At 39.3% G+C, this 25,833-nt stretch overlaps 2 protein-coding genes across 2 annotated transcripts in view; both read right to left on the bottom strand.

Annotated features, from left to right (window-relative positions):
• The window catches only part of LOC139128016 (uncharacterized), a 45,824-nt gene extending 30,323 nt beyond the window's left edge, over positions 1 to 15,501 (bottom strand). Inside the window, exons 1-3 of the mRNA XM_070693884.1 lie at positions 12,771 to 15,501; positions 9,212 to 9,337; positions 3,968 to 4,030 (exon numbers count right to left, since the gene is read on the bottom strand). Of these exons, the coding sequence (XP_070549985.1) occupies positions 3,968 to 4,030; positions 9,212 to 9,337; positions 12,771 to 15,501 (2,920 nt within the window). The remainder of the gene's footprint in view (positions 1 to 3,967; positions 4,031 to 9,211; positions 9,338 to 12,770) is intronic.
• Positions 15,502 to 15,557: 56 nt separating this feature from the next.
• LOC139128030 (uncharacterized) lies at positions 15,558 to 25,272 on the bottom strand. Its single transcript, XM_070693898.1, has 6 exons — positions 25,166 to 25,272; positions 23,806 to 23,883; positions 21,937 to 22,116; positions 18,263 to 18,406; positions 16,612 to 16,740; positions 15,558 to 15,820 (listed from the first exon to the last, which is right to left on the bottom strand). Exons 4-6 carry the CDS (start codon positions 18,309 to 18,311, stop codon positions 15,558 to 15,560), a joined length of 441 nt encoding a protein of 146 aa, XP_070549999.1. The 5' UTR covers positions 18,312 to 18,406; positions 21,937 to 22,116; positions 23,806 to 23,883; positions 25,166 to 25,272.
• Between the last annotated feature and the right edge of the window lie 561 nt (positions 25,273 to 25,833).

Here is a 25,833-nt window from a genome sequence, read left to right as displayed (position 1 = left end):
GGTATTCCTAATGATGCTAAATTTCAGGTAATGACTGCATATTTCACTAACATAAAACATGAAGTACTGTTCCAGTACAGCAATCAAGAAAGTTAATAAAGTTTAAAATAATCAAGGATAAAAATCACTCAAAAACTACACTTTTGATATTTTCAAATAGCTTTCACACATTACGTGAATACTCTAAGAAGTCCCAAAACTAAATTGAAAAGTAATTGGATCAGTCATGTATTGTGTAATCAATTTTTTAAACCAAAAATGAAAAAAAAATGCCTCAAAATACAATATTAGTATTTTGACATAATGGTTAGAATAAGGTGACTCTAATGCATAAGAATTACCCTTTAACCAAAAATGAGGAAAATCATTGAAAAATTCAGCAACAGTAGAAAATTCAAGATATCTCCACAAAATACATAACACTGTATCATGAGGTCCACTGAAGGTATTTGCATACTAATTTTCAAAGCAATCAGAACAGTAGATCTTGAGTGATTAATTTTTGACCATGTTCACATTTTTAAACTTATTTACATAAATTCGGCAGTGTCAATTTCATTCTAACTAAACCTAATCTACAGCCCTTGATGCATTATGAGAATACTCTAAGAAATTCAGACAAAATTTCAAAGTAATCAGATGAATGCATTCTGTAATCAAGGTTTTTGACATTGCGAATAAATGCCTCAAAATACAACATCAGCATTACCTTCAGATTTCACTAAATCATTATTTGCCTCCAAATTTCAGTGAGAGTATTATCATATATGCAAGTTAACAACATTCACTTTTGAATGTGTATTTTTCAAAAGTTTTCATGATTATAAAATTTTTTTTGTCTTTACAATGATGCAACACACACATCAAAGTATGTTTGAGAAACTGTTTGTCTGTAAATTTCAAAATTATCTAGATTACCGTAATCGCTCTAAAATTTGACCAGGAAAAAATAATAACGATTTGCAAAGGTCAAATTCATGGAGGAAAAATAAAAATAGTGTCAATTTGACACAGACACACTCCCATTTGAGGTAAATTGTGTGTAGATATACACATTTTAGTACTTGGTGCTTGCCATAGCACTGACGATTGTAACAGTCACCATGTCAATAGCAAAGTGCTATAAATGCCGTACTTGTTCTATTATTGTACTCCCTTTTTACAGATTGGACGATTTGATGGGGATCTAACACACAGATACTCCTGAAGAGTTAATTTCATACAAATTTGGTGTTCATTATTATTACTATATTTTAAACAGAAAAACAGTGTCTATCATCCTCAAACTTAATGTTGGTATGGTCACTGTCATAGAGGTCATGTGAGGTCACCTATGAAAGATAATTCTGAAACAGCTGTCCGACTTAAATACTCCTAGTACTACCACAATTTTTGTCACACTTTTCAAGAAGAATATGATTGATAAAGGCGCACCACAAAAAGGAACAGGTTTTATCAAACTATGAATGTTTCAAAATTTATCCAATCATTCTAGGAAACTGACTACCCCATTACAAAGAAATCTCAGGATCAATATTTTTCCTTTTGCCAGTCTGTCCACAGAATTTAAAAGCTACCTGACAAAGAATTGATCAGATGCACAAAATTTCTACCAAAATATTTAACAATGGAAGAGATGGTATCTGACCACTAGTAATTACTATCATTTGTTGACCTCTCTCTCCAGGATGCCATAATCTTGCTTATGTACACACTCCAGGACTTCCTCCTGTTACCTAATTACTCAATCAAACTTTGGCCAAAGTAAACAGACATTCAGCATCAAGTCCAAAACATGCCAAATTCAAACATTTCGATGTGAGTCCAGAAAATATGAAAATATTCAGTTTTGAGTATTTTCTGAAAAATAAAATGTGCCTTTTAGAAGATAATATTGGTAAAATCTTACTCAGATCATATTTGGGGACCTGTTGACTGAAATAGACAGCAGATACGGAATTCACAAGTAAAGGATGTTGTTATCGAAAAATGCTCAAAATTGGCCTAAAATTACAATTTTGTCAATTTCATCATTTGAAAAAAATAATTGATTTGTATGATCCTAACAGACCTATATTTGGATGAGCAGTTTTGGAGAGAAAGACTTCAGTCTAAAAATATCACAAAAAATAACAAAAAAATTCATAAAAAATTCAAAATTGCAGATTTCATCACAATATCGCAACCTTTGACTTAAACCACTACAAAGTACCTGTATGTAAAATATCAAAGAAATCTGATCAGTAGTTTCTGAGTTATTAATTTTTTACCAAATTCACTGTTTTTAAGCTCATTTGCATATTTTTGAAGCAGGCACACTAAACTAAACAAATTCCCCATCCTTAAGCCATAATACATCTGCACACCAAATACCAATGTGATACATGCAGGGGTTCTGAAGATTTTTGAGTGGACGGACAGACATACATACATACATACATACATACATACATACATACATACATACATACAGACACCCTTTCCACTCTATAAGTATAACTCTCATTTGTCATTCATTTACATGACAAATGGGAGTTAAAAATGATCTATCCTCCGGTATGGTACCTGTAGCTGTACTATAGCCATGCAACTGCCACGGTAATGCCCTCTATCAATGTGATTTGACCTGTGACCCCATTCAAGCAGTAGATTGTTCCATTTTTATATCAGCTTGATTGTGTCAAAAAGCAAATGCACCTTTTTTATATATATTTTTTTCACTTCTCTTTTTGGTAATAATAAAGAAGTAGTCCAAATGCCTTGTTTTCAAATTCACAAAACAGCTGTACGGGAAATGCCCCCATAATGAGATGCCATATGCAAATTTCAAAATGGTGATTACTACGCGGTAGAAAAAAGGGAGAGGACCCAGATGAAAACTGAGATTTTCATCATAAAGGTTTGACCTAGAATAAGCTGACCCTTGATGCAGTGATATCTGGTTTGTATTAAAACACTGAAAAACCTCTCCACTGTCATCCGCATGACTTGATATCATTGATAGTAAGTAACTCCAGCAAACACATGCCCAAGCCATTAGTTTAACAGCCCTTACCAAAATGACAGATTTTTTGTCTGACTTGCAAAATTAGACCATGGTTGCTCCATGATTAGACCCAGTGCGTATAACGCTGGATTGTTCATAATTTTAGGCTCTTCACACGTCGTAGTTAAGTATTTATCACATGCAGCGGTTCTCAAGTAGTTCAGTGGACGGACATACATACCGTACATACAGATATACATGTACATACATACATACATGTACATACATACATACAGATGACTGACGCCGACTTATGCTATAAACTCACATTGGTATGTATACCAAATGTGAGCCAAAAATGTAACCACTCAAGCTGTCACGTGTCAAAAACTTCAGCTAAATGGGCTCTCGAGGAGTCTAGCAGCAGATTTTAGAGGAGTGTGAAAACACATCTCGCTGATTCCATGCAAGTGAGGAAACTTGGTTATACCACTGGGGGTGTGCTATGAGGGACATAGAGTTGGTGAATGGGTCAATTCTCGATTTAACTTGAAAATTGGAGGCAGTTAGTAGAAAGTTCCTAGAAGTCAGCAGGTAGGTATTGACTGAATAAAAATTGAAATGTTAATCTAAATGAATTTCTATTAGGTTCAAACACTAACCTTGTTTACTTTTAGGAATATTTCATAAACTCTCCCTTAATTGCATGCTTAAGGAGATTTGAACCCCTGACTTTGCACCTGTGACCCAAGATGTGCATGCATCCATCCACAATTCTTTAGTTTTACTCTTGCAGTGAAGAAAATGGCACCAGCAGAGATCGATAGCTAAGGAAACACAACAGATAGGAACTATCCACAAACCACCAACACTACCTTGAAACATATGAAGGCTTTAAATGGAAAAGCAAAATGCCAGAACATCCCCAACAATCCCACTTCTGTCACTAGTAGTGAGCCAAACTTGTAACCATGGACTTACCATGCATCATGACATCAGAGCCATCTGTACCATGCATCACAGCATCAGTGCTATCCTTTGTACCTGAAGATTAAGCAAGAACACTTCATAAGCTTCGTGATTAACTAGCAGTTCAAATACATTATAAAGTTATTGAAAAACAAGTCATCAGTCGATGACACAGTCAACCCTGGTTCAATGTTGTTTAAATCCTTGGAACTTTGATATTATTTTGACATATATTCAGGGCTTTCATCCTGATGATCATCCTCGACTATATCATGATGCTGTACCAAGTTTGAACCAAATTGGCTGAGGCATGTTAGGGTTAGTGCTCAAATTATGAAAAATACACAATAAAATGACTGCTGGATGGCCTTTTTTATTGTATCATGTTCAAAAAATTCATGCTCACATATATGTCATGATACATTAGCCACTGGATACAACTTCCAAAATATGCATGTCACATTTGACAATTACAGAAACCCTCTGGCGTGGTAGATCATGAATTTTCATTCATAGTTGTATAAGTAGCAAAACAGACGTGTATTGATCAAAAGCAACTGCAGGAGATTTGGGGAAGCTGTTTTCCTACACACACTTAACGGCTTTATATCATTAACAGGAAGGAATCCAATTACTGGATTGTTTGTACAGGATAAACAACTGACACCAATACCCCGTTCACATCTATCACAAGAGACTAGGCCATTGTCCTAGCCAGGTATTGTGGCCAGCCACAAAACAGGTGTGAAGGGGCGTGGCCGACCACTGTCCAGACAATTTGTGTCCCAGTCAAGAAGGGGGGTCTGTGGCCGACCCTGGTCTCAGTCTGGGTATGTGTGGACACGTTTTGTCCAAGCCAGGTCCCAGTTGTCGCCCTCTACAGTTGACATTATACAGTGTAGTCTTTGACCATAGACAATAGAAAGAGACGCTTTGTCCGTATTCAAATATTGTTAGTGTTTTGTTCATCCAGTCAGGAGGCTAGAATATTTATATTTGTGTCCCTTTTTCACTGTAAATTTGTTGTTAGCTGGTGTACTTTTTTCAATATGGTTTCTTTTGTGCCGTCTGCTGTTAATTTCAAGCTTGTGTAGTGGTCGTTGAAATGTTGTTCACACTTTTTATGTAATCAATTATGTTTCTGAATGTTGTTCCCTTCCTTTCCTTTCCTTTACCGAATGGTTAAATAGTTGATATTTTGGATAGCATTTTGATTGCTATGCGTTCGGCCTTAGTCATGTCTTTTGTGTGTGTGTCGCAAAATGGAATTTGACTTATTTACTCGGCACCGCGTTTAGACACCAGTTCATGGTCTCTTACTCAGTCGCTTTTAATTTTTTCCCTAACTTGGATTTCTGCTGAGGTTAGAATATTTATATTTGTTTATGTTTTTTGTTGTATTTCATTTTTGTTCGGTATGCGTAGTTTCTGGGGATTCACAATGATTTGTGTTTGCTCACTGTACTGTGATTGTATTCTTTTGTTTCGTCTGCTGTTAATTTTGTGTCGTAATTTAGGTTGTTGAGATGTCATTCACACTTTCTGTCTAACATATTATGTTCAAGAATGTCGTTCCTTTCCTTGTCGAATGGTGCAATAGTGATTTTGGATAACGTTCTGATTGCTATGCATTCGGCCTCAATCGTGTTTTGTGTGTGTGTCGGAATTGAATTTCACTTATTTACTTGGAACCGCGTTTTCAAACCGGTTTTTGGTCTCTTACTCAGGCGCTTTTCATTTTTTTTCCAAACTTGAATTTCTGCGGCGGCTAGAATATTCATATTTGTTTATGTTTTTGTTGTATTTTCATTTTTGTTCGATATGCGTAGTTTCTTGTTGATTAGTGTTTGCTCATTGTACTGATTATACAATTTGTTGCTTGTGTGGTACTTTTTCAATCGTTTGTTTTGTGTCGTCGGCTGTTAATTTTGTGTAGTAATTTTGGTCGTTGAGATATTCACACTTTTTATGTTATCTAAATGTTCATGAATGCTGTTCCCTTTCCTTTGTCGACATACTTTGACACCGCGTTTCTAACTAGTTTGTGGTTATTATCTCGGTCGTTATTTATCGTTTTCCTAACTTGGTTTTCTGTTTCACTGTTCGTGATGTAATGTTGTCAGTGTTTTCTTCATCCAGTTGGGAGGCCAAAATATTTATATTTCTGTCCGTTTTTGTACTCATTCTGCTGACAACCACGCCATCGGTTTCGCCTTGGGGCTCACCAGTTACGTCTCTTATACCACCTTTTCATTTAAAAGGAATAGATGGGTTAAATTTGCAAAACATCGTACAACCAATTAGAAGAGGATGAACATGGTTCTGTTTTCCAACGCAGCCATCTTGACCTGTATAAGGTCAAAAGTTGGCGAGACACTGCATATCGACGTAGGCCAGGACTGCGCAAAACACAATGTGAACGCAGACTAAGGATTATCTTTAATCTTCTCACTATCAAGGGATTAGTTGTGGCCGGCCATGGGCCCCAGATGTGAACGTAGTACAAGTGTGCCTGGCATGTAACCAGAGAGACACTATCCCCTGGGTGTCTCTGTTGTTTATCCTGTACAAACAATCTAGTCAATAGATTCCAGTGTGCAAGAAAACATGCATAGCGGGCATCAAAGTGTCAAAACTTCCAAAAGTCTCCTGCATATGGCTGCCTGGAGTGCATATTGAATCACATGGGACTATAAACTGTCACTCAAATTCACACTATCATGCTCATGACCATGTACCAACTTTGAACAAAACATGTTCAGGGATAGTTGAGTTATGGCTCAAAGATAAAATTTTGTAATGGCCACCTGGCAGCCATCTTGATCTAACACAAAATAAACTGACATGTACATGGACATATATATATATATATATATATATATATATATATATATATATATATATATATATATATATATATATATATATATTATTCAACTTTTGAACTATTTCACTGTATACGCTCTGTCGTATCTTTGCCGTAAACACAAGTCAACTTCCGTTCACAAAGCATACAAAGTGACTGCAGTTCACGAAATATTATTAAATAAATTTAGTAAAATATAGGGATCAATTCACTTGGCTACGGTACGATCGCCGCAAAATAAAACACAGTGACGGTAAGTACGATCGCCGCAAAATAAAACTAGTGACGGTAAGATGGCCGTGCTGACGGAAAACACGAAAACGACTCGATGAAAGCATTCGCAAGTTATTCCGTCTATTTCCTAAAATATACCCATGAAAAATCGTGGCCACTTTCTTCTTCCAACGTTTTACAAAATCATTAAGTTCAAACGTCGCTACATCGAGTTCTCAGTGACCGACAAGCAGGAGTTCGCTCAACCGAGACGCTGATGCGTTCTTGAAATTTGACCTGACCGACGACAAAACAATAATGATTGACAGGTACCATGGGTACGATGTAGCAAAAAGTTTCGTCACGTCACTGAGTGCAATTGTCTGATTGGTTGCTGTCACAGTTAATGGGATCGACCTTTTCTGGTTCCGATTTATCAATGAAAGTAATTTGCATATCAGCCTGTCTGACTACCGACGCTTTGCCAGCTAATGCGCCGACTGGAAAGAAAGAATCCCGCGGTATCAAATGCTAACACTGGAATATTTCGGCAATAAAGAGAACTTTTTTCGTCTAACTACATTCTCCACAAAATAAGAAGACTGTTCATGTGATAAATATATAATCCCATGATATTTTTCTTTGTTTGACGTCATCGTATACTCGTGGTTTTCGCGGAGCCGTACAACTTCTCGCCTACGGCTCGAAGTTGCACGGCTCCGCGAAAACCACGAGTATACGATGACGTCAAACAAAGAAAAATATCATGGGATTATATATAAATATATATATATATATATATATTATATATATATATATAATATATATATGTATATATATATATATATATATATAGCATAATATAAATCGTTTCAAGTAGAAACTATATATATATATACCATAGTACTATATCTGTTTACTAACATGAATATAATCAGTCCAGGGACAGTTGAGTTATGGTTCAAAAACTTCCAAAAAGTCGCAACAAAATGGCCGCCCAGCTGCCATATTTGATCGCATCATGGCAAAAATTGACAAGCATATATATTCCATAGTTCTTTATCTGTGTACTAACAATGAACAAAATTAGTCAGGGTCAGTTGCTTTATGGTTCAAAAACATACATTTTGTAAAAAATCACAACAAAATGGCCACCTGGCGGCCATATTGGATCTTATTGCGAAACTAATCAACGTGCATCTGTATGGTGCAGAGCTCTATCATTGTGCAAGGTTAGAAAAAATTTGGTTCAGGGTTGTCTGAGAAACGGCCACTTACAGACAGACGGATGGACGCAGACGGACAGACATTCAGGACCCTATCTACAAGTCCCCGCTGGAAGTTGTCCGCGGGGACAAAAATATGGAAAGCATGTGTATAACGCTAGCATATTGCATTGCCAAAGGCATAGTAGAGAGCAATTCACTGCACTAATATCCAAATGATAGCACGTATGAGAGACTAACTTGGTTTATACTGGAACATACCGGGTATACAATTCAAATTTGAAATGAATCTGGAATATATGCACTAAGTTAGTGCAAACTTGTCACACACAAGTTTGATTTTAGTAGGGTAGCTGTAAAATGTGGACAAAGTATGTCACAAGTTTGATACAGTCATCTGTACACCGTTGTCATGCATCTGATAAATAGTAGAGAGATATTCTTGAATGTTTCATGCACAATTGTTACACATTTCATGGTTTCACTGGGAAAATGACATCAGCCTAGCAATATGTGACAACAAAAATATGACTGTATATTACACAGAATCACTCTGCTGATATTGCTCTATTTCTTCTGGTGAAGTAAATGAGTACATTAAAGAACATTTGAGAAAATATCTATCCATGCAATCACCTCAAGGTCATGTTTGTCTGGCCACAGAAAGTGTCCAACCTTGATCTTAGCACTGGAGCAAAATCCGGCAACGAAACGGCAGCCACAGGGCATAAAATCAAGTTCCACATCATACTGATCACATTTTCTCTACTTTTGGTGGCCCCAGGTCTGCGACCCATCCATTACGATTTGCTATGAATATACTAACATTGGCAAATATCCTTTACCATGTCTGAAAGTAAACAGCCCTGGTTTACAGTAGTCACAAATATCAGGCATGCAGTGCGACATGGGTCGCACGCAGAGGTTAAGATGTTCTGTCATATCATTTACCTTCATTTCCCTCAGTTTGAGAATTCTTGGCATCTGATTCAACATCATCGTAAGTTTGAGAATTATTGGCATCTGATTCAACATCATCATCATCTGATTCTCCACAATTGATCTCCTGAAGTATCTCTGCAAAACATGGTTACATTTTTGCATTTAGAAGAGTTCTATGTTCTACTGAAGAAATTCCACACTAAAGCCATCATAATTGTCATTTGTTTTTGTTATCAAGTCTCTTTTTTTGTTCCACTCATGCTCAATTAATCATTATGAAATTCTCAATATTTGGTTCTTAATGTTGCCTTTTTGAAGAAATTAGCATTATTATTGTTGAAACAATAACCCCCCCAGGTATTTTAGTTTCTATTAATAATTCTTACCTCTTTTTCATCAACATGTGCCAGACCTCTACTCCTCCTCTGATCGCTGAATATTTAAATTTTGTCCAGGTGTTAACTGCCAACAATACCGCATACCCGCCATTGACACCAGCTTAGTCAACTTAGGAACAACCAAGGATAACGGTGGGTGACTGGCCACCCTAGCCAGAAAGGAGGGATCCGTCAGCAAAGTAACATTATCTGCTGACCACCGACAATGCGATGGTGCCATAGACAAAGCATGTAACTTGCTCCGTGGACCCGTGGTCGCTAGAGCCAACAAAATACAGCTTTGAAGGTAACATACTTCAACTCAGCTGATTGCAAAGGTTCGTAAGGGGCTGGCGATAAGGAATGCAATACCAGCGATATGCGGTTGTGTGTGAATTCTTGCCAGCAGCTGACAAAAAACCTCAGACGACCCCCGACCGATATCTGAGGATAGGGAAGTGGTGGAACTATTGCTCCCACCATTCCCTTTTTTGACAGTCAGTCACTTCGCTTTGCCACGGCCCCTGCCGGAGCCCCTAGTGGACTTGCTGCGAAATCTGTGACCCTGTTTACCTTTGCCAGATGGTCGAAAGTCTTGAGACATGCGAGAAAGCCCATTGTTAAAGGCCAAGGTTTGAGCTCAAGCTGCTGCCAACTGCTTCTTATTGACCATATGACACAGCAAATTATCGTTCATGAGGATAATTTTATTGAAACGGCCATCAAACAACAATGGCCCAAAAACAGGCAAAAGCCGAGCAGCAGAAGCAGCCTGCTCCACTAAAGACAATTGATCAATGACATGATCTCTTAGCATAAGGGTATGTGTAGCCGCAATGCGTGAAAGCAATTCCATTTGGGAAATAAGAGCTCTGCCAGCCTGGCTGATCAAAAGCGCAACATTTTCCCAATGCTGAGACAACTCCCCAGAGCCCTCAGTAAACTGTTGGAATGGCTTAATCTCTCTGTCAAGGGCAGAAAGCATTAAAAAAGAGGAATTAGCCTTTCTATTGGCAAGCCGATTGGTAGAATCCAATCGGCAAAAATCCCCATAACGAAAAGTGCAATGTTTCAACCCTTGCTTGTCTTTGACCAGTACTTTGGCCTCATCGTCAATATCTAGACCTGACTGAGAGCAAAGAACATCATCAGCCATATCAAACTATTTAGCCCCTGGGGGTCTAGAAACCAGGGGATAAGTATGCTTACGCATACCCTGAGGGTAACATTTGGGCCGCGAATTTGTGGTATAACGAAAAACCCTAGTACCAGAGATTTCCTCCCTGATAGATCTGAACATGGCATGGACTGCCAGAATGAATGGTAAATGACTGCGCTGAGACAGTCTGGCTTTCTCTACACTGCACACAAATGACGGCTCTTGCCTGTCATCAGCCAATTGTGCAGGAACCGGACATTCCTCAGGAGGCACAGTGTTGAACACTAGTTGCTTAGCCTCCACCCAGATCTGAGAATGGGTAATACCGTCCTCGATTCCCTGTCCCTCAGAGTCCGACGAATTCGAGTTCGGGAATAACTGAAGGAGCGGAAACCACACTGCCTGCCTGTAATGGGGTCGTACGTACCCCTAAAACAGGCTCCCTTGTCGGCGATACCGGCCTAGAAACCGGCTGAAAATCGGCAATAGAATCAGCTTAGCTGCTAGGAAGACCCCAATTTCGATGCCAAGGTGACTCAAAACCTAAAGAAACCATGGCAGTGTACGAGGGAAAAGCCGGCGTGGGGGACATGTGTGTAGGAAATCCCGAAGGATGACCAAAATCACACAAAACTGAAACCGCCACCGTGTCGCGAGACGCAGCTGTGGCCATTACATATGACATACCTGCCCACCCATAAGTCAAAGGTAATCCTGGCTCATCTGCAGCCCTATCCATGGCCAGGTGATACAAAACATCAAAAACGGCTGTCGAAGACGATAACACAGATGATGAAGGACCAGGAAAATCCCCTAAATCCTGAGAAACACGACGACGCTTAGCATTAACAGCTGAAAACGACGCATCGCCGCCATCTTGGCCGAACTCCCTAGCCATCTCGGAAAGAATACCAGTCTCGTACGCTGCATCCGAAGCAGCCCGCGTACGCGAAACCGAACATTGCCACACATTACCATTCACAACACTCTGTGAAGAAGAAACAGATTGAAAATCACTCTTCTGACTCATATTTCGGTAGAAAATACACCAATAACTACAACCACAAAAGCACAGAGAAAAATTTGCCGAGAAATAGACTGAACTCAAAAACAAAGATGGCGACTTACACCAACCACCCACACCGCATAGTGGAAAACTTGTGCTGAAAATTTTTCAGACAGGACGAAAATTCGAAAGGAGCGACAAAATAACTACTTAGCTACGGTCCGTAGATAAAACCTCGAACGGGCAAATACTCTCAAGTGTACAGGAGAAGAGGAGGCTGATTAAACGCAAGACTAAACCACAGTTCTGGACAGCAGGACAGATACGTGTGAACTTCGTGAGTGCTGAAGTTGTACTGACGTGTTAACGGCAGATATGCAGTATTGTTGGCGGTTTAACACCTGGACAAAATTTGAATATTCAGTGATAAAAGGAGGTATAGATGTCTGGCCTGTGTTGAGGAAAAAGAGGTATATCATTATGACATCGAAAGAAATGCAGCGAAATCTTTAGTTCCAACGCTTTCCTCTGGAAAGCGTTGGAACTTAATAAGAGGTCAGTTTCGAGAATTTAAACCTTTTGTCAATACAATGTGTAGCTTATTGACATTATAAACAGTCCCATATTCACATGTTGAGCCTGGAAGTAGTTCCACTACTGTACAATGTCACAGGGTACACCGTACAATGTCACAGGGTACACTGTACAATGTCATAGGTCATTACATTATATGTGACATATCATACATAATCTCTGGCGGTGAGGTCTGCATTAGGGTCCATCCAAGTGTTTTACACATAAAAACAAAAGCATTTCCCACCCTTGTGTGGAATGCATGACTACAGTATAAAGTTTCTGACCTCTGTTGGGGTTAGTGCTCAAAATATAGAAAATACACAAATATGGGTGGCCTTTTTTAATTGTATCATGACTAAAAAATTTATGCAAGCATATACCCCAGTGCACATGGACGGACGGACGGACGGGACCCAATCTGTAAGTCCCCACGGGGACTAACAAACTTACCTTCCTCCAGGTCAATATCATCCAGGCTAGTCCCTGCTTTCAATAAACCATTTTCCACAGCAAGCAGCAGCTTGGAGACCTTTGCCACCTGCATGGTATCCTGGGGCAATCTGTAATACTCTCGGTGGACTCGGATATCGTGTCCTAGGAAAGAGGCCAAGATGTCCATTTCATTTTCCTTCAAATTCACAATCTGCGATATGGTGGCCATATTCTTCCGCAAACCAGTAGATGTTAAGAGTTCTGGACACAAGGCACCGCATTCATTGGCAAACTTGCGGATGCAATCTGATCCTCTGATATGACCAAGAGAAGCATAGTAAGCACGAGCAAACACATACATATTTTGTGGGTTTACTCCAACAGACTCACGAGTTTTGTTGAGCAGCAGTACCGACTGAGTCAACTTTTCTGTTAACAGAATGGGCACAATACGCCCCCGTTTACCAATAACCTCAACACGATAAAAGGCTCTGCACAATCTCTGTTCCAATGGGCTGAGGCTGTTCAACACAACTTTGTCTGGTTGATTGTTGCTCCTTTTGTCGAAGTCAACAGTACTTAAACGTGACGCTTCTCCTTGACGTCTACGATTGAATAGAATGATCTGCGCAAGGACAGCTTCATTTAACATCACCCATGAATTAACTGCTCTATTATCCTTGGTCAGCCTGGCCACTTCTCTTGCTTCAACAATCTTTAGATATTTGTCAAGTCTCATTGCATCTTCAGTGAGAGGAATTACCTTGACAGAATTCAACTTCTTGTCATGCAGTGTTCTTCTGGCATGCACTGACACCTCGTCAGACCAGTTCATTTCACATAGTTGGGAAAAGCGGTCTGCCTGTTTAGTTTTCACCTCGTCACCCTTTTCCAAAGCTTTGCCCTTGAGTATTACAGCGCATTTACCAAGACTGTGTCCCAATTTCAGCGCGAGAGAAGGGATTGCATATTGGTGGGTGTCTTCATTGAAACCAGCAACAATCTTTGCTGCAGCAACAACAAGCTGGAAGTGTACATTATTAATGAACACATCAAGTCCTGCAGAGGGGTTGCCACTGGAAATACGCAACTGGATCAACAATCTTCCCATCTCTCGCAGTTTTGTTCTGATCTCTTGGTGTCGTTCTTTGTTGTGTCCCATTTTGTTGTACAATTTCTCTCCAAGACATAAGATAAGATGATCACTTTTTACAACTCTTGATATCTGATCTTCTACAAGACCACACAACACAGTATTCAACTGTGCACTTGCACCTTTAGGAGGGGGCAGAAGTAGTTTACTGTTTGCTGCAATATTTGGTCGCTTCATCTTTCCGTCTGATTTTGGTTTTAGTAGACACTTATGCTTGTATAAATCAGCCCTTACCATTGTGGCATAGCAGAATTCACAGGGCCCATAATCCTCTGCTTTAGCTGGTCTGTCACTCCTACTGGGCCTGTAGTTCACTAATAATGTTCCGTAACCCTGTCTAAAAACACGGCAATTGTGTTTGTGATTACCTAAATTCCTCAATTTTGTTAAGGCCAATTTGTAATCGAGACTTCTGACATCCATGTTCGCCAACTTAGCAACCTCCACTTCGTTCCCATGCATTGTCTTCAAGTGTCTTGGGAGTTTCGCTTGCACCTTCTCACAATATAAACAGTAATACCTTTTATCCCACACACGTTTTCCATCAGTATTATTTGTTGTAGAAACAAAAATTTTATCTTGTGGAACAGTTGTTGGGTCACAAGGTTGAGGCAAACTGTTATCAGCAAATGTGGAATTGAGGGCCGTTTTCTCTTGTGAAACACCAGATACTTCAATACCAGATACAGAGTCTGACACTTGAAGCCCTTGAGAAACAGCAGCAACTTTGGAAACAGATGCAGAGCCTGAATCTTGAGAAACAGCAGCAACTTTGGAAACAGATGCAGAGCCTGAATCTTGAGAAACAGCAGCAACTTTGGAAACAGATGCAGAGCCTGAATCTTGAGAAACAGCAGCAACTTTGGAAACAGATGCAGAGCCTGAATCTTGAGAAACAGCAGCAACTTTGGAAACAGATGCAGAGCCTGAATCTTGAGAAACAGCAGCAACTTTGGAAACAGATGCAGAGCCTGAATCTTGAGAAACAGCACCAACTTTGGAAACAGATGCAGAGCCTGAATCTTGAGAAACAGCAGCAACTTTGGAAACAGATGCAGAGCCTGAATCTTGAGAAACAGCAGCAACTTTGGAAACAGATGCAGAGCCTGAATCTTGAGAAACAGCACCAACTTTGGAAACAGATGCAGAGCCTGAATCTTGAGAAACAGCACCAACTTTGGAAACAGATGCAGAGCCTGAATCTTGAGAAACAGCACCAACTTTGGAAACAGATGCAGAGCCTGAATCTTGAGAAACAGCAGCAACTTTGGAAACAGATGCAGAGCCTGAATCTTGAGAAACAGCATTAACTTCGGAAACAGATGCAGAGCCTGAATCTTGAGAAACAGCAGCAACTTTGGCATGAGATACAGAATTTAAAATTTGCGGATCGGCAAAGTTTTTACTGGATACAGTGTCTGACACTTGAAGGCCTTGAGGGACAGCAGCAACTTCAGACATAGATACAGAGTCTGAACCTTGAGGGACAGCAGCAACTTCAGACATAGATACAGAGTCTGAATCTTGAGGGACAGCAGCAACCTCAGACATAGATACAGAGTCTGAATCTTGAGGGACAGCAGCAACCTCAGACATAGATACAGAGTCTGAATCTTGAGGAACAGAAGCAACTTTGGCATGAGATACAGAATCTAAAGTTTGACGATCAGCAGTTTCTGTAGCAGATTTAGAATCCAAAATAATTTCTTCTGAGGGGGAGCAGTCATATCTTTATTATTTTCATTAATACAAGAAAGTGCTGGGAACAAGAACTTCCGTTTCGGAACTTTGCCAGATGAAGATTCACTGTTGTCATTGTCATCAGAAGTGGAAACATAACCATCTTTTGCTGGTAGCCAATCACTATCATCATCAGACCACTCTTCGAATGATTCAGATTCGAGTGAGGGGGAACCTATAATAATGAACAAATTCATCATTTAACCACTTCTGTTAAACTCACAAATAATAACATCCAATCCAAGGACAACTCCTTATTTCACATGTACAGCAAAACATTGACAGATTTTGTTTGAATATGCAAATAGTTCGGTTACTCGATCAGATTGGTGGGGCTCATTTTACTTACATGATTTTCTGAATCGAGACATGCAGGCATACATGTATAGGTAGTACATTGAGCTAGCTTGATGTGCATTACGTTGCAGTCAAAAATATCATGCACATACGTGTATTACGTGTATTATGACAGAACCTCATGACCTCTACACGCCACCTGTGTCGTGTCGTCGTGTCGTGTCGTATAGAAGTTATTTTCACGAGTGATGCAGTGTATTCTGCGGCAGTACTTTCACAAGTGCAGCGAGTAAAAGTACAGAATACTCCTCATCACAATATTCTTACAGAAAGGCAGGACTATTTCATATCATTTGCATATAGGTGGTGAAAATACCAGTTTTATTTCGCTGGCAACAATGGTGTAAAACCCTGAGTCATGCTTCAAAGAACTGCATAATTGCAACAAAATGGCCATATTAGATCCTATCGCAAAATAAAAATAACTGTATGCCTGAGTTAAATGTCTTTGTTCCAAGTTTGAACAAAAATGGTTCAGCAGTCTGAGCAATGGCTGTGGACGGACAGACGGACAGACACCAATCTATATGTCCCTGCCTGACTTCGTCCGCGGGGACTAATAAACCAGTGTTCACCCCAGAGCAATAAAAAGAAAAGAAAGCAAGATACCTGATTTATTGCTGTCATCTACATGGGTATCTTTGATATCAAACAATAGATACGGCGAGATGAGCTGAAGACTGTACTGAGATACACTATCAAATATCCATGGTATACTGGCCACCAACACAGATTTACCTACCAAAACATGTGTAAAAATTGTGTCAACATGCAACTTACAGAAATAAAAATCCTGGGAAGAAATCTATTACATATAATCTCACAGTATTTCACACGAGTATTACGTCATCGAGGACGAGTGATTCGGCTGTATCCCTCCGAGCCGACAGGCGAGGAGGGATACAGCTATGGGTGGAATCACGAGTCCTTGATGACGTTATACAAGTGACAAATATTGGGAAATTATGTATTTATTATATTCATAGACCCATTACAATGTTTACTTTTGCAAAAAAAATCCATTTTAAAACCGTTTAGACTTCATTTTTTTTTGCGCATTAATTTGATACAGAGAAAAGTTCTCAGGCGAATAGCGTTCATTCATAAAACGATCAAACATGGTCATTCGAAGTGAAGTGGACATGTACAACGTCGAATTCTGAGAAAACGCTAGTCGAACAGTTCAAAGATTCAACATTTTACAAAAAATTCAATAGTCACAAAAGTCCCTGAAGTAAAATTCAACATTTCAATCCTGTGAACTGTCACTTGTATCATAAATAACGTCGGCACAACGCTTCAATGCTCGCTATCGCTGCGCAACCCCACTGCACCGCGACACGGTGGGTCCGGAAAACATTCCCACAGGTGCAGCCGCTAGTCTGATGACTGGAAGGGAGACACTGAGACAGATGTGGCTTGGTGAAAGGGGGGTTGTTTACATTTGACTGAATCTGTCGGACGGGTGTAGATGCCGTCCAAGTAGCTTATCAGTGTCTAAATCTTTGAATGATTGCGCAGAGCAGACGACAATCGCCATAGCAAGATGCCCACAAAAAATGAGAAAACACTTCAGAACCATATTTTCACAAGATTGTGTTCTATTATTTCTTACCCAATGTTTCCCAAACTCTGTCGACATCATATTTTTGCTTCGTTTTTGTTTGTTTACATACTGAAAGTAGTTCCGGTAGTAGTGACGTCACACTATAGTATTATGAAATGTATCGATTTCATATTACTATAGTGTGACGTCACACCCTTGTAATTACTTGGTCTATGAATATAATATTAAACATTATTAATATATTTTAACAATCACCTCAAAAATCATAGACATTGGTCATATTATTGCTGTCTGCATTTACAAATAATTACGAGATCAAAGTATTTCGTGTACCTTCTGAAAGTAGTCCAGTTGAATATGCATGACACGTTCATTTGAAACAGCAACAGTTACCTCAAAATATGACAAAAATAGCACTTGCAATGATTCGGTCAAAAAATCGAAATAGCATGCTGGAGGCACTGACCAAAGTGTCCATCTTGCCAAATTTAAGCAAAAGTTACAGAAGCATTTTCAAACAGTGGGTGTCAACGGCTCTTGGTAATACAGCATGCACCACATTGCATATGGCGCATACACAGTGATCATGTATGTCCTTTGGATCATTGGTCCAAAGAACTAAAAACAATCTATACATACTTTCATTTACATTCTCCAGTACAAATTACGTAAACATTTGTAAAAACTACTTACTATTGCAATCGATGGTATCGGGCATATCATCATCAGCATCAGGGTCCATGATAATGACATGTTTTTTGCTTTGATCATTGCTAAACAAAGATGGGTTGGTGATTATATCAGCACCACTCAATTGTAGTATCCAATTTAATTGATCTGAAACCAACAGAGTCACTTTGAATCAGATATGGGTTGAACTTTGCAAATAATTAGAATAAACAAAAATAAATACTGCCAATAATGTTGTGTCGCCCACATTTGATAGGAAACATTGCTAGCATGGTACTGAAAAAAAATTGTCTGTCTGTTCAGTCATAGACCCTTTAGGGTCTATGGTTCAGTACATAACGGGCAAAATTTTTTGTATGACAAGTAGTACTTCACACAAGGAATAATACCAAAAGAAGGCTACTATCAAAATGCAAAGCAATCAGAGCAATATTTTATATTTAGGGTTTCTTGAACTCACTGCATTTTGAATACATGAATGTGGCCTTTACCATGATAGGTTTAAATTATGTTTGCCAGTCCAAGCCCATAAAGTGGCTAATTACAATTACAGGAAGTTGGGAACGAGTTATCAGATCAAACTCATTGATAATGTTAACACTGTAGTCAACATCCAGTTGGCCTGCTGTTATTTACAGTGGGGGTTGGGGTGGGGGTAGTTAAAGGCTGGAATCTTGCAGCCCGGGAGAGAAATAAGCCCACCATAAACGGGATGCTACTGGTGTGGCTATGCATATGATTATGTACCTGGTCAACAAGTCATTATCATGGGTACTCCTTGCGTGACTGAATACACAGCAAAACTTCCGTTCACATCTTTAACGCATCATTCCGTGATTGAAAGCATATAAATTAGCATCACTACGGCGTCCCTCGCTTGTTATAAACCAACTTGGGGAGATTTTTTGTGCCGTAAACAGGTTTATTACTTCGAAGAAAAATGCACATTTTGCCGTTTGTACAAGTTTGAACAAAATCAGTTCAGGGATGTTTGAGTTTACAGGAGTTGTGCTTCAAAGACATAAAAAAAATCGCAACAAAAGGGCTGCCACATGGCCATATTGAATCGTATCGTGAAATAAAAATAATATGCATCTGTATGCCGGAGTGTATTGTCTTTGTGCCAAGTTTGACCGAAATCGGTTCACCAGTGTCTGAGAAACGGCTGCGGACGGACAGGACCCAATCTATAAGTCCCCGCGGACACAGCTATTGTTCAGTGCCGATTGCCCCTCAGTGGGCAATGGTCATCAAACTATCCAGTGCAGTGGTTGTGGACTGACCAGAGGGATAGCCGAGTGTAGAATTTGGGATTACATTGGAGATAATTTGTTTGCGTTACAGGGCTCGAAATTAACTTTTTTTTGGGTAGTCCACTTGGCTACCATTTTCAGAATTTGGTAGTCCAAAGCCAAGGACTGGTAGCCCGCCATCTGTCAGCCATTATTTTTAATAAAATACACCATGCTTTGTACTACATAATCATGAAGCAGTGCAGTGTATTTTTATTGTTATTTGGGAAACACTTTAATTAAACATGTCAGTGAATCAGGCAAGATATGGAGTTTAAATTGTCAAATTTGTATGGTGCGCAGTCGGCTAGTCAGGACGACATAGTCGCTGACCCGCTCGATACCAAAGGTCAATCGCGTGGCTCGGATTAAATTCATTGACAGCTGGCCCATGAAGCGCGATTCTAATCAACGCACACATAGTTCCCGTGTTCAGTGCCGCACGCCAGTCTGATTTGATTCGACCAATTAAGGAAAATCCTCTCTCACACTCGCTGGTATGTATAGGTATCAGCAGAACTATTTTCACAAGCCACACGATATTTCTATAAAACTCAACCCGATCTTGGCGAAGTATGCGCTGCCAGACGTCTAAAAACCGCAAACCTGCATTTGCCGCAACATCATGTTGACGGTAGCTTTTAGACCAGTCCATTCAGCTAATGCCTCATCTTCGCGAAAGTCGGTACGTCTATCTAACAAGTCGCGAAAATGTCGCGTCAGGGTCATGATATCATCACGGCCATAATTACGTAGCTCATTATTATCTTGGGGCCAATTAGTCGGATTGAAAACATTCGCGGCTCTGAGCACGGGGTCTTCGTCGAAAGACCTGAAGCGATTGTTTATTTCCCTCACACACAAGGTTATCAAAGCAGTCTTGCTGGCATTTACGTCGACGTCGGCATGGCATGGACCCGTCTAGCTGGAGCTTTCAGTTCTATTCAACGACTCATTGACTGCTGAAATTTCCTAACTCTTCCGACTTTAGCTCTTTTGGGGGCAGTTTCTCCCTGTTCGCTGTTAGACGACGCGACTATATTCGAACTCAAACTGCGAGGTTGTTCTGATACACAAAAATAATTCAACAGACTCATTTTGATGGTAAAAGTTCGACAGCAGTGCAGAATGACGATATGTTCACTCCAAAAAATCTGCGAATGTCTGGAATGAGCAACATTTTAGCACGATCACGTTTATATGTGTACAAATTGCGATGTTTCAAAAATGATTGAATTCTCCACACTTACACACAGAGCAACATGCTGCCGCGGCAAGCCCTAAAACAAAATTTGCGCATGTTCCTTTTTTTCCCGACATCTTGATTGGACGTGAGTGATTTAGTTTGACAGTTACTGATAAAAATATTGTTACATTTGTGTATCAAATTGGATTGTTCAAAATGTATTCTACACAGCACGTGTAGTTAACTATACGTGTGGGGCAATTATCCAGTGTATTTTCATGGTTGAGTGACCGTGATGTTTTGCATGTTTTGCACGACGCGTGTACTCACGGTAGCCCAAGTGGACTACCAAATTAGGTAAATGGTAGCCCCGAAACAGGAATTGGTAGTCCGGGATGTGGGACTACCGTTAATTTCGAGCCCTGCGTTACTCGCAGTCTGACCAGCTTTCTCTTTGAATTTTTATCCCTCTGGTTCACGCCAAATATTCATAGACATGGCCAGTATTCCGTTCTCAGGGCCTATACCGATTTGTGGCCACGTCAAAATTTGTATGGCCAAAAGCTGGAGTGAAAGTGATCCCACTGAAAATCCTTTATTTTAAGTTAGCAAGAATGCATAGCTATTAGCTGTTCAAACTCATATTTTTCAAATGCTTTGTTTGGCACTGCCTGTAAACTTCATGCACAGCTGATACTATGAGGTTATTACCCAATATCACCTGTTCCTGTGTCATATCTGAGATTGTCATTTGGGTTGTACCAGACACTAGACTTCGTCTAGTGTCTGGTAAAACCCACATGCTGATATGAGACAAGGAACAGGTGATATCGGGTAATAACCAATTTATCATATGCCCATGCCCAGGTTTTGCTGAAAAAACATGAATTATTTTATTACACGCAGGAATAGAATAATATTTCATAAAATTCAAAAGATTCTCCCTTCAATGCACAGTTCATCTCTAATGCAAAATGTCCTTCAAAAACGTATTTGACCTGTATGCAACATGACTATCTTAACCTGTTCACCCCCAATTCCCTGTAAACAGGTCCATAATCACCATTGATAACAATGGACTTGGGCCAAACCATGGTGGTGAAAGGATGTGCAGCATTTTGTTGATAAACACTGAATATTACCCACAAATACCAGCATATATACCAGCAGAGGTTTCAAAGGTGATAGGAGAAACATACCTTTACTTATTCCCAGCACTGAGCCCACACAGCATATTTCATAGTCTTGAAACAGTAATTTGTTTGTAGTCAGTCTGGCTTTCAGAGGCCCTTTATGGTTATGTCCATTAACAACATCACCACAAACCTCATACTGTTCTTCGGGGATAACACGACCTTCCTCTACACATGCTAGAATCCCTGTAAATGATAGTGAGTGTCATACCAGAGTAATTACCACTTTTTGACTTGTCGTTTGGGCTATAATTGCCTGTTAATTACTCTGAAGGTCTGTCAGGTGACAAGAAATATAGCATTGCTCTGAGGCTGTACGATAAAGGAAATAGAGTCATACTATTTTGTTAACCCTCATGTTGGGTAATAAACAAGCATTATAACAAACCACATGCTCATACTGATATTATTTTGACTTGCACATCAGTAATTCTCCACTACAGTAATTGTGCAAATTTCTTGACAAAGCAGTGCAAGCACTAGTCTCACTACAGACCTTGTCGCTTTGCCAGTAAAAAGTGCATTGCTGGTGGTAGGACAGGGCGAGTTGCGAAGCCCTGAGTTGGGTCACAAGAGGTGAGGGTGTGGCGATAATCACTTCATCCCACTGTAATGATGTGGGCTGGGCATATGAAGCACCAAATACATATTACAAATGACCCTTGAACTAGGAGGAATCCCTCTTAGTATTAGTGATACATCATGTCATGTGTGTATCACTTGTGATGAGCTGATTGGCATGGTGAGTTACACAAGTCGCATTTAGTTTTTGGCAGTTATTTTTACAAGCCCCTCCTATTGAATATATATGATAAGTTCACCTGTTTTCTTAAATGCCGATTGAGTTATGTAATTGGAGTGTTTTCTCAGGATTTTGAGAAAAGGGGGGAATGTCCCCCATTGGCTTCAAAATATATGGGGATTTGGTTGTAAATGAAGGGGGACTATAATAAATTATGCAAATTAAGCTTTTGTACAAGGTATTACCAAATTTAAGGTTATAGCACTTACCAATTATCCAATAAAGCAAGCTTGTATCCCTTCACTATAGCTACAGATAGTAGATTACATCAACTGTATGATATTACATCATAGACAGTAAACATGCAGGGGAATGCTTACTACAAACACTCTTTGTATATCATGAGATAAAACCTCATTGAAGAAGGGCAACAAGTCGCCCATTAGTGATTATTTTATGGGGGATTTTGATTAGATAGGGGGATTCACGCAATCGCCTGTCCTAGAGAAAACACTATTACATTGTGGTATAAAAATCTTGGAATAAGGAAATCAATTGTAGCACAGACCCCATCGAATTGCATCAGCCCACACATGTCCTACCGCCAGTGGTGCACTTTATAGTGGCGAAGTGACGAGGTCTGGCAAGCGAGACTATGCAAGCCGGCCTACCCCTTTAGCATATGAAATGCCTTCATTAGTTTAACTTTGTTATTGATGGTATTCACTTAATGACACCATTTTTGAGCTAGTGGCTTCAAAGGTACTTTGATAATCTATTTCATGGTCATGTGACATGTAGTTAATCACAGAACAGCATGGTGTGTTATAAATGTATCTAGTAAGCATGCCTGTATCCAAAAGATGTATCATTTTACAGATAACAAGTTTGGGGTCATTTGTTATAGTGACTATAAGCTTAAAACACATCACTGATAATAATTAAGTAACTTCATACACGCTTCCTTGAAGTTTGCATGTACATTTTCCTTCCCTGTGGAGGTATTCCAGTAGATTACCAGGCAGGGCATATATATACACAGAAGAATTTAGCATGTGCATTCAGATAACTGCATATGTCGCCTCATGGTAAGGATAAATAACTGGTATGTTAATGTTTAATAAGAGACTTACAATTGAAGCTGACGACCCATTTGCGTGCTGCAATTCCAAAGAAGTATTTAAGCGTCCTTTCACAAACAAGATTAGAATCTGTGAAAAGAAGTATACGGAATAAACACACTGTATTGTTATCTGTAACATAATTTAGCGAAAGTTTTTTTCCCCCACATTTGAAAATGTCCTTAGTACTACAGTATACATTTCAGTTTCTATTTTTGCCAAATCTTTCCTCCAGGATCTATTGAACTTTGATTAACAGACCTCATCAATAATGTAATAAATGTACATTTCTCAGTGCTCATAATGCTAGGGTAATTACATAGTGAATACAATTGAAAAAATATCAATGGGCTCCCTATTATTCGCGTGAGGAGGAATCTTGTCAAGACATATTGTGCTGAGAAACCTTGGCTGATTTGACCAAAAACTGAAAAGAAAAAATGTCAAATAATCCTACATTGCAATTCTTCAATAAACTGTCTGATGTGATCTACAGACTATGCAAAAAAGCCAGATGTCATGCTAGCAACGAATTCACAATGAACCAATAAGATGTGTTGATTCATGCAATGTTTTCTTATGGGGTGCAAAATGTTGCAACCTTATTTTTTTGTACAGAAACCAGAACGGGTACTGGCGCTCCCATATAAAATGTTTTGCAAGTCTAAAGTGATAATATGGTTGGATCGCATGTTCGTATTTCGTGACAATACGACAAAACAGCCTGGATGTAGTCTCGTCAAATTTCTCAGTGGCAGAAACAAGTGGCAAAAAAATACCACCATCAAGAATTTTTGGTGGTAAATGGGTAAAAAACTTGCCACCATTGCCACCGATTATTTTTAACACTGAAAGTATTCATAACATTCCTCTTCGATCTCCCCGACCCGTTTTCCTTTTCTCTCCTATCTGACATTTGTATGCTGATAAGTAAGTTGACAGCTAGCATGTGACAATATTTGGGTGTCTCGAAACTATACCTGATAGACCATGCATTGATACTACAATAAAATGATAGGAAGAGCTTGAAACTTTTTCATGCATGCTTATTGTAGCAATGGTTATGTAGTCATGTGATGTTGATCATTGACCCATGCGTGTGTTTTTGGGCGCCAGTGAGGGTGGTTTTCATGCAAAGATCAATATTCTCTACTGAAAATCTGGGCTTAAAAATGGCAAAATTGTCGGTAAATGACCAATCACATCTTGTTAAATTTTCATTTTTTCATAATTTACAAGCGTTATGAGCACCAGCGAAAGCACAGATTAGGGCTACAGATACCATCCAATCACCAGGCTAAACAGCATTCTATCATTCAAAGACTCCTCTTGTTAACTAAAAGGTGATATTTTCTTCTTTTGAGCACTTTACCTGTTTTGACAATCACATGTGTTGTCTCATTTGTGAACGATGATTGCAGCTTTGATCCAATTTCATTTGCAAAATACTCTAGCAGTTCCTGTCAACAAAGCATACATACAGATTTCATTTCAAAATGGCATGCATCTGTCATAGGAGAATGCATTATTTACGCAACAAGTCATCAGTCGATGACACAGTCCCCGCTGGTTCAATATATGTTGCTTAAATCTTTGGAACTTTGATATGATTTTCGACATATACTGAGGGCCTTCAACCTGGCAGTCATTTTCTATTATATCACGACAAAACTTCCTAGAACATGCATGTCATGGTCATTAACGCTGTGCCAAGTTTGAACCAAATTGGCTGAGGCACGTCTGAATTGGGGCTCCATACTTCTGAATAAAATGGCTACCAGGCAGGCATTTTGAACCATACTTCAATGAGAATTCATTTGCACATTATACAGCCCTATAGTAAGTTTGAACCAAAGTGGCTGTGACATGTTGGGTTAGTGCTCAAAATGAAGGAAAAGGTGGCCCTTTTCTTAAAACTGTACCGTGACTAAAAAAATTCACGCATGCATATATGTCATGATTCATTAGTCACTGGATATTATTTCTTGAATATTCTTATTCATTTGGCTGGATGCACTTATAGTATATGTGATATATGCA

This window comes from Ptychodera flava, unplaced genomic scaffold (assembly GCF_041260155.1).
Source record: "Ptychodera flava strain L36383 unplaced genomic scaffold, AS_Pfla_20210202 Scaffold_41__1_contigs__length_1339820_pilon, whole genome shotgun sequence".
Lineage (NCBI taxonomy): Eukaryota > Metazoa > Hemichordata > Enteropneusta > Ptychoderidae > Ptychodera > Ptychodera flava.
This window is presented reverse-complemented; position numbering and strand designations above follow the sequence as displayed.